Source organism: Haliotis cracherodii, unplaced genomic scaffold (genome assembly GCF_022045235.1).
Source record: "Haliotis cracherodii isolate W230 unplaced genomic scaffold, xgHalCrac1.p SCAF_20, whole genome shotgun sequence".
Classification (NCBI taxonomy): domain Eukaryota; kingdom Metazoa; phylum Mollusca; class Gastropoda; order Lepetellida; family Haliotidae; genus Haliotis; species Haliotis cracherodii.
In genome coordinates, this window is record NW_027266276.1 from 12,824,909 (window position 1) to 12,838,354 (window position 13,446).

The 13,446-nt window shown below is 41.1% G+C and overlaps 1 protein-coding gene across 1 annotated transcript; it reads left to right on the top strand.

The window, feature by feature from the left end:
* Nucleotides 1-5,191: 5,191 nt before the first annotated feature.
* Nucleotides 5,192-12,941, top strand: LOC139470156 (uncharacterized). Its single transcript, XM_071252455.1, has 2 exons — nucleotides 5,192-5,502; nucleotides 12,602-12,941. Exons 1-2 carry the CDS (start codon nucleotides 5,192-5,194, stop codon nucleotides 12,939-12,941), a joined length of 651 nt encoding a protein of 216 aa, XP_071108556.1.
* The last annotated feature ends 505 nt before the right edge of the window (nucleotides 12,942-13,446 follow it).

Sequence of the window (13,446 nt, forward strand, 5' to 3'; positions counted from 1 at the left end):
CCCATCTTGTACGTTTGTAAATGCACGAACCTTTAGATCAACATATCATAAGTTATTTTGCTGTACCAACAAACATGGAAAGAAATTTTGATATGACTTTGATAACGATCCGAAAGTATTTATTCGAGAAAATTTGTTTGTTTTTTTTCATATTACTACAAACAAAATTTACCTCAGAGTGTAAACATTAAACAAAAAAGGTTCGCCCGACATACCGGATGATCTGTAAAAAATGGGTTGTGAAACACAACAATTCGGCCCCTTCTTTCAGGGAAGAAAATCATATATCTTTATCACAAAGCTTATATAAATCCGAGCCTGCAGTTACCATTAAGTGTAGTGTTTATCAATATGTTTTAACAACGACATCAGCTATTGGGCACAAGAAGGGACACTCTTGTATATTGGATTTTTTACCAAAAAGTTACAAACGTTATCAAAATGTCACCAGTTACAGTCACCAAAACACTGCAAAGTAATGTTAAAAAACATTACACCGTATCAAAAACATCACCGTTGCATAGCAATTTCTTGTTTGTTAAATTTTAAGCCACCATCGTACAAGGGTGCATACTTTCGTTGATATTAATATTACTAATGATATAGAACATGTAAATCTATGAGCACTGAGTGTTAACTGAATTCGAATTTCATTAATATTTAAATTGAATTAAAATATACATAGTACCAAAAATAGTTAACAAAAATCTCAATCTCTTTGTTTTTATCACAGCGACTTCGAAACATGAGTGCACGGTCAAAGTTCATAAAGCTGTCTTAGCGCTGCACAATTCATAGACCACGTGTTTTTCTTTCGGTATAACATCAATAATAATCATAATCATATACTTACACACATCATTTCCATGGTAAATGCAATGAATGTACACCATATTCTAAGCTGTACAAATGACCATATATTCAAACTTCCTTTTTATATCAGGATCAATCTGCGACCACATTCCGACTGTCAAGACGTGATTACGCCCCAATTAATATTCATCACGGTTATGTTGAGCACGTAGGTTGCATGACCCATTCATAATAAGTGCAGAGCCCCGTTCCACAAATTGATCTTAGCGCTATGACTACCATAAGCCTATGTTTAAGTATGGTACATAGAGTTGTCTTAGTACTAAGATCGCTTTGTGGAACGGACCCTCAAAACCTTCTCGATATATTTTCAATTAGGGAACATTCTTTAAATTCATTCAGTCACCTTTCTTTCAGTTAATTAAATGCTGTCTCCCTCCTGTAATACACACCTTGCCAAAACACAGACCGTGTCATATACCACAGGCCTACTAAATAATAGTTTAACTATATCCCCTTTAAGAAACTATGTCCCTAACTTTTACTGAAGGAACACAGGCCATGTCTCAAATAAATACTGGGTTCAAAGAAATATAGGATATACATGTATACGGAAACCTTTAAGGGCCATTTGTCTTTTGATTTTGTTCTTGAAATTTCAAGGTACTAAGTTGAATTTAAAGATTTCCCTGACCACCCGATCCCTTAAGTCGCCACTTACGACCAGCATAGGTTGCTGGGGATCAATTCTAACCCGTCTCGCCAGGGGTTTTATAATCATGTAATGTCGTGGCTAACTATCAAACACCCCCTCTATACATGTAGTATAAAAAGTTAACATTTGCACAAAGTAATCTGAACGTTGAAGGGGGGCACGGGTGGCCCAGTCGTCTAAGGCGCCGCGATTCGCTGTGCAGAGTTGCGTCCCTTGGGCACGCCAGAAACCTATGATTGTGGGTTCGAATCCCGGTTCGCCCCAATTATGTTTCTAGGTTTGTAGCACCATACCCGTGCTCGTGGGTTTCACCGAAGTGGTAAACGTCTGAGACCTGCATCACTTCGGGCTTTCCTCTCACATTAAGCTGACACGCCGCGATATAACTGGAATACTGTTAAAAGCGGCGTTAAACCAAACTCACTCACTCACTGAACGTTGAAGTCTATGTTAAGTGTGGGAATTATCGCTTTGTGCAAGCGAATCCAGGAATGAAATGCGATGTAATAAATAAATTTGTATAAACACCTCCCTTGCAACTATAATGTCGTACTCACCCGTGAGTGAGTGAGTATGGTTTTACGCCGCTTTTAGCAATATTCCAGCAATATCACGGCGGGGGACACCAATATGGGCTTCACACATTGTACCCATGTCGGGAATCGAACCCGGGTCTTCAGCGTGACGAGCGATCGCTTTAACCACTAGGCTACCCGACTGCCCCTACACACCCGTGAGTATACGGGGTAGAATAGGTCTTCAGCAACCTATGCTTGCCGTAAAAGGCGACTATGCTTGTCGTAAGAGGCGACAAACGGGATCGGGTGGTCGGGCTCGCTGACTTGGTTGATACATGTTATCGTAGTTATCTTATCCCAAATGCGTGCATCGATGTTCATGATGTCAGTCACTGGATTGTCTTGTCCAGACTCGATTATTTACAGACCGCCGTCATATAGATGGAATATTGCTGAGTGCGGCGTTAAACAAAAAAGAAACAAACAAATATTATGTCTTACTAAAGTCAGTGCAGATAATAAACGGTGATACGGCCTCAGCGTCAGTTTGACTTTGCACACGTTACTTCTGAGTGCCGAGGGGCGGTAGCCTAGTGGTTCAAGCGTTCGCTCGTCACGCCGAAGACCCGGGTTCGATTCCCGACATGGGTACAATGTGTGAAGCCCATTTCTTGTCTCCCCCGCCGTGATATTGCTTGAATATTGCTAAAAGCGGCGTAAAACCATACTCACTCACTTACCCACTCACTCTGAGTGCCGAGCCCTGTTAGTAAATAAAATAAAATGATTGTTACTGTGGAAGCCGCAATGCACTACGCTGGTTGCCGTGCCATGCCATCTGGCGGATGCCAATATGTCTGTGTTGAAATGTGTTTTTCATCTTTTTTTTCTTGCAAAGTGTGATAAGTCAATAAAAAAGTATAGCTCTAAGCTTATGAGGTCGCATCTAATGTACTTGTACCAGCTAGGTTCACTGACATGACTCAAATTGACTCGAATGCCTCGAGAGGGGCCGGGGCTTGGGGCTTGGGGCTTGGGGCCTTGGTTGGGCTGGGTGGCGGTGGGTAGACACCCTCAATTCATATATACTAAATACCTCACATGTTCCTTAACAGCACAAGGTATCTTGTCTTCCGTCGGTCCCAAATCGCCGTTTTGTATGTTTTAAATGGCTAATAAAAAAAATATGCATTCATTCGCACGCTTGCTGAGTATGAATCAACACGGAAAATATGAAGGAATTTCCCGTTAGATTAATATGAACTCGGTGTGATTCCCCTCGAGGCGATTCATAGAAGGGACGTAACTCAACCTGGCTACCGTGTTGCAATCTTATAATTTCAACCGGTGCTATCACTATTTAACGACTGAAATGTATTATCATCATCATCATCATCATCATCATAATCATTATTATTATTATTATTAGAACCAGAAGCGTCCGGTATCAACGTAAACATATTCACAATATTAAAGATTTTTGAAGTCAGTACGTGACCTTTCCACGAAATTTCCTAATTAGCGCGGGAGTTCTTCCGCATTGATGATAAAAATGCTTCATTGGGCATGTAGATTTATCCATCGCTGTTCATGAATTGACACCTAATGTCGATTTCACTTGTCAGTCAATGTCACAGCAAGTCAGTGACGCGTTACGAGATCTGAAAAAGAGCAGTATTACTCTTAGTTGCAGTAAACGCATCTCCCTATAAACGATTTGTGGCCACACAGAGCTTCAGGCGGTCGCGTTGTGATTTCCTAATATATTCCAAATCCAAATCTGCATCTCACTTAACACGCTTCACCAAAGTGCAAGCGTCGTGATCTAACGACACATACAACATGAATCACCTCCTCAGTACGACTACCTATAGTTTGGATCGTGCAACAATATATTATTTACTGATCAAGATGGGAACAGGACCGGAAAAGATTGTTGAACGCCGCGCTCAGCAATATCCCAGCTGTATGACGGCCGTCTAAAAATAATAGAGTCCGGACCTGACAATTCAGTGATTGACATCATGAGCATCGACCCAGGCAATTGGTATACGATGAGATGCATCAACCAAGTCAGTGCATGGGCCTGATCATCCGCTCCCGTTAGTGGGCTCTTACGACGAGCATAGTCGCCTTTGATGGCAAGCATTGGTTGCCGAAGACCGCTTCTCCCCCGGATCTTCATGAACATTGACCCGTAATTCACACAGGGGTAAAACATAATTTACCTTCTACAGCATCAAGCAAATTGGCATCCTTTTACCCAGTGACAAAAGAAAAAACTTTATAAGGCTAGTAAAAATCGGATTGAGAAAAATATATAATATACCGAACCTTTTTTCGATTTTTGTTATTGGCCACAATATCGTATTATTGATTAAATGTTTTTACCAGGAATCATTTAAACACCTTTATTTTTTTTATTTTTTTAGCGTCCAGGGACCGGAGAAGCCTTCACCGCCCTCGTTCTCGTCATATCAGTGTGACCTGTAAATATCGAGTCAGACAACCTTGTGGTTGATAACATGGGCACCATCCGCAGCTGGCGGGGAACGATGCCCCGTGTTGAGAATGTGCCTATGTTTACAAAGGGATCGTAGTGCCTATCTTGAGGTATGGGAGTTAAATTACGATCACCTCAGCACTGCGATCGCTTTGTGGAACGGGGCCCTTATCACCCGATCCATTTAGTCGGCTCTAACGGTAAGGTATAGGTGTAAACTTAGTGTATGTATGCTTAGGTCCAATTCTACCCCGACATCCACAAGGGGATCTCTGAATCCGGGGCCTTATTAACGGGAAATATAGTCTAACATAGTCTAAACTAGAGGTCGATAAACATCATTTCGATCTAATTGCAATGTGTGTCGTTAGTCAATGTGAAGGAGCGACGATCATCTTAGCGCCACGATCCCGTTACGAACGTCGCCCCGGGGCTAAAACTAGCTGTGCATTTCCGTGAACGTCGTGACGTCAAAGCGATATGTCGCTAGTCGAACGTGACACCGCACTTCTATGACGTCATAACATTATGACGTCATAGCTTCATCCTCACACTGTTTATGACGTCACGCGATTGTCGCTCTGGAAGCCTTGTCGAAGTGATGTGGATGACACAGTAAACGCATACACACCGGGACCAAAGATGAATCGGGGCTGCATCCGACCTCCCAAACCAATCACAATCACAGGATCGAGGCAGTTCCATGAACAGGGTGTCATTCCCATCACAGTTACGCGAACTGGGGACATCAACGAGCTGCGGAACAAATGTGGCTACACACTTCCAAATGTCAATCAAGTAGCCGGATGCAAGGTCGGCACATTGCGCCCCACTCCGATGTTGCCGATGGCGGATTTTTGGCATAATTACGGCACAGCGCCACCTGCCGTTCGACTTCTCTTCACAGGCCGTCTTCCTCTGAATTTCTTCACAGATATCTGTTATGGAAGATGGTAAGCATGTACCATACTAATCGTGTTGATAAATAAAATACATCTTACCTAAAGCATTTGCTATCAGGACAAAAATAACGATTAACTAAAAAATGTTTGATCCAACAACCATGAATTATTTCGCAAATTATTTGCGGTACATAAGGGCACGCCGATCCCATTTTCCCATTCCTGCGCCATGACTATGGGATTTATATACTAGTTTATATATTTTTTACTCACAGCCTAGGCAAGTCTAGGTCAAACTAAACCAAGTATAGTTTCCTTATAAGAAAACAGCAGAAGAGGTAATCTAAAAGCTCTTTTGAATTTAAAAAAAAAAAAAATATTGAAGAAATGTTTTCATAGACTAATTGGTTAGTATTAGTCTACCCTTTTCACAAATGGGAGCGCACGCACTCACGCACGCACGTACACATGCACACATACATACAGACAGACAGATAGGGGCCAGACGTGGGGTCTACGGCAATACTGGTTTCAGTTCGGCCAATGCTGATTTCCCGAGCGATCAAATTATCTCGGCAGTCAGTCATGACGAGAATGATTGAAACGCCATAAAATCTAGATTAACGTCTGTCAAGGGGGTGTACTCCTGGTAGTGAACGCGCAACGTTGATCGCACGGAAATCAGGATCGGCGACAGCGACATTGATGTTGCGAGGAGAGTCCCGACAACAGTCTTGAATCATCTGATTGTGTAGTTGGTTAATAGAATGTCTCACCCCTTTTACAGACCCCTCACCTGTTAACTTCACCCTCGGGCAAGTCACTTGGGTATTAGGTGCCCCACCCCTTTCAAAATCCCGCCCCTGTAGGCCCAAATAAAAATATCAATATCCTGATGGACTTATGTACCTTAATTACACATATCAACCAAACAAGGAATGAATTAGTATTTAACTTCTCTACTACGACCTACGACAAACATCCAATTCTTGAATGACCTACTCCTATAACATTGTCAATTGTTTACCGTTATTTGGTCGTTTTGAACTCAAATTTCGTTTTTCCACTCATTTGATGATCCTCGATTCGCATCTACAGAGTTGTAACAACTGAAGAAAGAAAAAAAAAGAACAACTTCTTCCTCCAAAAAAAGGTTCTGATAAACAAGAACGTTTTATTTAATTTGTCTTACTTAATATCCTGGATATATACGAAACAGATAAGTAACCTTACTGTATAATAACATTTTTCCTAACTTCGGTGAATACTTTTCAGGTTGCCAAAGACACTAGGGTTAGGACGGGTAACTCGGGTACTCGGGTACTCGGGTTGGGTGGGTACTGAGTAGGACTCGGGTACCCACAGGACTACCCGGACCCGTGGTTAGTCACGTGGTATATTGTTTAATGACAAAAAGTATCTAAAACTCTATGTTTAAACTATAAGTCACTAATGTTCGCAGTTCTTCCTGACTACTACGCCCATTCCTTCTGACTTTTATATGTTTGAATTAAAATAAAAATTCAGTCAACTTTAGTGTTTACACCAGGGTGACGTTGTACACACCTTAGCGCTACGACTGACGTAAGTCTATGTTAAGGCAGGGGAGATCACCTTAGCGCTAAGATCGCTTTGTACAACGGGGCCCAGATCTTTTCATACATGTATCTGAACACATTTTACGAGAGCTACAGTCAAACTTTTCCCAATCGGACAGTTTGTAACTACCTCTTGAGACCTACAGCAGGTACCCAGGCATGGTCGGGTAATAGGGGTTGGGTACCCGCGTAGTAAATTTGGACTCGTCCCAGCCCTAAAAGACACGTAATAGTCTTACGCTTGCTTGTGCGCGTGATATATAATTTAATGCATTCACGTCATTTTGAATTCATCAATAAATTTATATTCAGGGGACCCAATATTTCTGAGCCATTTATATTGGAGTAATATAAGCGAAATTAACAGATGCAGCGATTTATCAAGGATTCCAAACTAAATACTTTTGGCAGGCAATTTGGGATAAATGTTATTTTGTTGGTCACTTCAATGTTCTTATTTCAATATTTCATATTAAGTTTAACAGTGTATTTTACTACTGCATCTAATGCGCATGCATTGATATAAAATTGAGCGGATGCTGTTATTAGTGAAACACAAGTCATCACATTATTTATAACTATATCAAGGTCAATGGGGAAATGTTTCATTCTCATTTGGGGACTTTACTATAAGGGTAACGCTGTTTTTCAGGGTATAATCATTTGCAGAAGCCCGAGGTCTTCCATTAACTGCCCGACGAAGGAGGGCAGTTGAAAAGACCGAGGGCTTCTGCAAATGATAATGCCCTGAAAAATATCTTTACCGTTATTATAGCTAAAATGGATGGAATTTTTTATCAAATAAATAGAGGATATTAAATGTGTTTCTCACCACTCAAATTCCACTAAAAGTGGTATTTGAGAAAACACATTGAATTTTCTATCTATCATATACATGTTTTATTTTTATTACTTGCAATTTATGCCTAATGTCTGGCGAAGCATGTCCGGCGCAAGAGTGATATTAACATTGCCAAAGATGTTATTTCCAGACACCAGACTCGTCAAAAAGTTCCTATGGTCAGTTGAAGAGAAGTTACAGTCGGCATCTGACGTAAACAAAGGGGGATAACTCTTTAATGTTTTGATTCGGGAGAAAGTAGTTCCGGAACCTTGTTGATATCAGTCACTACACACTCCGTCGCAGTGGTGACTCAGCATAACACCACTGCCACAGGCTAATTTGCATATCACGTGACCGGACTTTTCTCTTGTTTGTAAACAAACGCGCTTTTTCAGAAATCAGTATAGAACGGACTAATGCAAGTATTTGGGGGCGCTTTACATATTGTTTTGCATAACTATATAGATATGCTACTACAACTGCGACAGTGAGTTGCATGACAATATATATTTATGCATCAAAGTGACCGTGTCGCTAGCTCTCTGTTGGGCTTCGATGACAGCACGTGGAGCCGTACAACCAATGTAAACATAGGATAACTACGCAAAAACAAGTAGATTTTTACGTATTTGCATACTTTCCCAATGAAAGTTAACCATTCTTTGACATTTATTTATGAAAATGTGTAGACTTGTCAAACATGAAACGGATGAAAAGCATATGCAATATCTTGAATGGACTGTGAAAGATGTGACGAATCGTCACATGGCGCTGGCCTGTGGCACAGGTACTATGCTAGCTGGCTGCCGGCCGCATGGAACTCTGGGTAGGAGAGTGAGTCGGCATCTACAAAGGGGGATAACTCTTTGATGTTTTGATTCAGGAGAAAGTAGTTCCGGGACCTTGTATATATCAGTCACTAGTGACTGATAACTTGATCTATCGTCACTGATAAATTCCAGTATTTCATTCATATGTATATAATAAAAAGAAACAACAATATCGGGTTTGAAACATATACTGCAATCAACACGAATGTCACTGACCCACTTTTACAAATATGGAAAAGTCATAGAACAAACCAGATGAAGTCACTATTGAACGTGACGTCACCTATCCTATCCTATGACGTCACCTAACAACGGGAGTGGTAATGCCCCGTCGTCAAGCAATATGAGGGCATTATCAAGTTACAGTGGCCCGCTCATTTCTGATAACATGCGGGCAGTTTAATGATAATTCTATCCATTTTAGCTATAATGATATTTAGCACACTTGACGTCAAATATCGACCTCTACACAGGTCTAATAACAAATCCCTGCTGATAAAAAGCTGACGCAGATGCAAGATACGAAGGTGGATATACAATGTATTTGCTTGGTGCCACATAACAGGGGCGAAACTACTATTGTAGCAGAAAAGCAAGTGCTTGCACCTAAAAGGCACAATTTTCTTTTACACTTTAAAAAAGCACATTTTAAAAAAAAATAGGTAAACCTCAATTTACCAGCTCTGCAGTATATTATTTATAATGCCACTCGGGTATTCGTGCCCTCGTAAAATTGGTTTTGCTAATGCATAAAAATTAGCCTAGTTGCGCCCCTGCGTAAGACCTTGGCACGTGAGGTACAAAAGGTTGCCGTTGTACAAAGAGATCTCCCGTACCTGGGCTTACGATCATCCTAGCGTTTAGTTTGCTTAATTTCTACAACAGGACCCTGACCCACGGCGATCAACGGGCACGGATGGCCCAGTCGTCTCAGGCACCGCAATTCGCTGTGCAGAGTTGCGTCCCTGGACATGACAGAAAGCTGTGATTGTGCGTCCGAATCCTGGTTCACCCCGATTATGTTTCTAGGTTTGTCAGCACCATACCCGTGCTCGTCGGTTTCACCGATGTGGTAAATATCTGAGACCTGCATCACTTCGGGCTTTCCTCCCACATTAAGCTGACACGCCGTGATATGACTGGAATAATGTTAAAAGTGGCGTTAAGCCCAACTCTCTCACTTATCCACGGCGATCAAATCTTATATTTTCATGACATGTGTTTCAAAACAGGGGGTTCGGACAACCATTCTGTGATACCGGTATTAACATAAACGTGTACACTACTTATGTATTCTCTATACTCTATTCTCATCGCAGACAAAAGAGCATAAAATATTTTAATGAATTCGAAGTTATACACGACACTGCATTCTCATACCCTCCTGAGCTGCCGTCATATAGCAGGAATATTGCTGTGTGCGACGTAAAACAACCAACCAACCAATCTAATACCATATACTCATCTGTGCAAACCCAAGAAGCCTAAATAAAATCATAAGAATTCTTAGAACCTGTACAACGGTCAGGAAAACAGGAGTTATCTCCCCTGTACTATCATCTTAATGCTCCCCAGATTTTAGTCTTCTTTACATCTAGTCTTAGTATTTAATGAATTAATAAAAATATTAATAAGATACGATATACTCTATAAAAACATATCACGAGAAAAGCTTTTGATTTTAAATCTACTATTGGTCATGCAAACATAGCTACAGTCGACGCACAGGCACACAAGGTGCCGTAAATCGCTGTGCAGATTTGCGTAACTTTGGTGTGTCAGGATGTTATTATTCTTGGTTCTGTAACACCCAATCTCATTAAATTCAGATTTCAGTTTTCGCCATCGCTAAACAAAGATCTGAGGACATCCCATTACGGGTCAAGTCAGAACGACCTTTCATCCAACCAATCACAGCGTCGCTTACTAGATCATGAAAGTGACAGTCGGAATGTGTTTTCTGATCATGCAACCACGATATATTTAACACGGGGTATTCCGAACGACAGTAACGGGTTTTATGATTATATCCATACAATCTAGGCCATCTATGAGCCATTCCATGAGCCAACTTTTTTAATCGAGAATACGTCAAAATATGTTTCGAAGCGTAGTCGCCAGTTGGAAACTAGTGTCGTAAAGGTCGAGAAAGCTGCTTTCTGATTGGCCAATGTCGATTTCTTGTCAGTCATTTCATTGGTCGGTCAAAATTCGCGAAAGGTCGTTCTGACGTGACCTGTGATGGGATATCCTCAGATCTTTGTTTAGCGGTAGCGAGAACTAAGATCTGACTTTTAATGAGATTGTGTAACACCATACCCGTATCTCGTTCTGCAAAAGTGATTAGCGTAGCCCCAGCGGTGACATCTGATAATAAACATAGATGTGACATATGTACTGAACAAAACTACCCTCGAAGATCCGTTTTAGGATTGGTCTTCATGATCACGATCAGCAACCCATAGAAGGAGACTATGCTTGTCGTAAGAGGCGATTAACGGGATCAGGTGGTCAGGCTCGCTGACTTGGTTGATGCTTGTCATTGATCCCAATTGCGTGGATCGATGCTCATGATGTCAATCACTGGATTGTCTTATTCAGACTCGATTATTTACAGACCGCTGAGTAGCTGTGTTCGGCGTTAAACTAACTAACAAACAAACCCAAAACTGAAAAAAACCCGTTAGGGATCATGAACTATTTTCATATACCGTACGCATTCAAAGAAACCCTCACTCCAAAAACAGATCCCTCAAAATATTCATGATCCCTAACTTTTTGTGGTCAGTATATCGCCATCGACAATTTCATTATATGCCGTATTTCCTTCCTTTATGTTCAGGGAAGGTCGGGTAGCCAAGTGGTTAAAGCGTTCGCTCGTCACGCCGAAGACCCGGGTTCGATTCCCGACATAGGCACAATGTGTGAAGCCCATTTCTGGTGTCCCCCGCCGTGATATTGCTTGAATATTGCTAAAAGCGGCGTAAAACCCTACTCACTCACTCCTTAATGTTCATACTGTTTATGATGGCAAGGCAGTTTCAACGTACAAGGAGGCGTTCGGGTAGCCAAGTGGTTAAAGCGTTCGCTCGTCACGCCGAAGACTCGGGTTCGATTCCCGACATGGGTACAATGTGTGAAGCCCATTCCCGGTGTCCCCCGCCGTAATATTACCGGAATATTGCTAAAATCGGCGTTAAACCATACTCACTCACTCAACGTACAGGGTATTTTGTTTCAGGGTTTCTACACGAATACGCAATAAAAAGGACGTTTCTGGCCTAAAACAACACACAAAGGGATACAGTCAAAAAGTTAATTAAATATTCTACCTTGAAATTGGAAAATTGTCGACTCTGATTGGTGTTTTAGAGGTATAAAATCACAATAACCATCTCTGATTAAAACAGCGGAATCTAATATTTATCGAAAAGTCGGTAGGCAATGTAAATAATAATATGCGCAGTTTTGGCTACAACATGCAGATTTACAGTTACATGTACGTCAATATCGATGTATGCGTGGAAATACATCTTAAGCAGAAACACAGGTTTCAAATTGAATTTAGCATGGTTAAATCTACAGGTCACCTAACTCTACATTGAAAACACATGTTTATCTCCAAGTTAAACCGTTATGATGACGTGACGCTCGTATTGTTGCAGTTCATTCCGAGCCAGGAATTCACTAGCTATTCTGAGCGTGTATTTTATAACGAAAAACTGACGCAACTATTGTCGTTATACAAAATTATAGAGAAATTATATATCAACCATAACATGGTTTAAGGAGGAGAAATCAATCGTATCGTTTGATTAAATTTCCGGAATCACCCGATTCTCGTTTCACATACTGTCTGCTTCATATATGTTGAACAGCACCAGCACATCGTTGCGCAACTCCAAAACCGCCCCTAAAACACAGAGAGAGAGAGAGAGAGAGTTGTGGGAACCAAAGCGGGAGGTAAAGAGTGCGTGTCGAAGAAGCAGCATCGCTATTCAGGAGGCTCGTCTACGTCACAAACAACGCATTGAACAGATTCAGGAGAGGGCGCACCAGCACCACAAACAGGTAGAGGCTGTGCTTCTACGTCATACGGAGATGGAGGACAAGGGGTCAAGCAGCTACATTAAGAAGTTGGAGAGAGAATCCAACAGAATGATGGAGAAATGGAAGAAGAAGAAACCAGTTCAGGACAAGAGCCCTACCCCTAATTAACACTGATTTGCATCATCAAACGTTTTATCCAAAACTGGGAACGGTGATTAGTTCGTGGGGAAACGAACCCGGATTCTGATGAAGATAAATATTCGAACATCGGATATAGGATATTTGTGAGAAGATATATCTCATTACGAGAAAATATATATCATTGCGAGAAGATATATTTTGATTTTGTATTCAAGTTTTTGTACATGTTTGTATTTTGTTTAATGTGTTTCTTTTTTCACATGTCGGCCGCCGATATGAATAAGTATTTCAAACATCGAGAGATTGTTTTATTGTATATTCCTGTTTACACTCAGTAAATACTTTAGGTATTATTTACATAGTAAACAAACAGGATCGTGCAGCGAACGTCGTTTATATCGCCACACGTCAATGGTCAGACTAAGTGGTTTTTTATAATGGTATTACCGATGTAACCATGGACACCTATCTCCATATATTGACCCGTGAAGATCCGGGGTAGAATAGGTTTTCAGCAACCCACGTTTGCTGT

What these genes read in the sequence shown, in the direction of transcription:
- LOC139470156 (XM_071252455.1), top strand. Translation starts at nt 5,192, where the DNA reads ATGAATCGGGGCTGCATCCGACCTCCCAAACCAATCACAATCACAGGA. An exon ending in GATATCTGTTATGGAAGATG is followed by an intron (nt 5,503 to 12,601) that starts GTAAGCATGTAC and finishes TATGTTGAACAG; the next exon opens with CACCAGCACATCGTTGCGCA.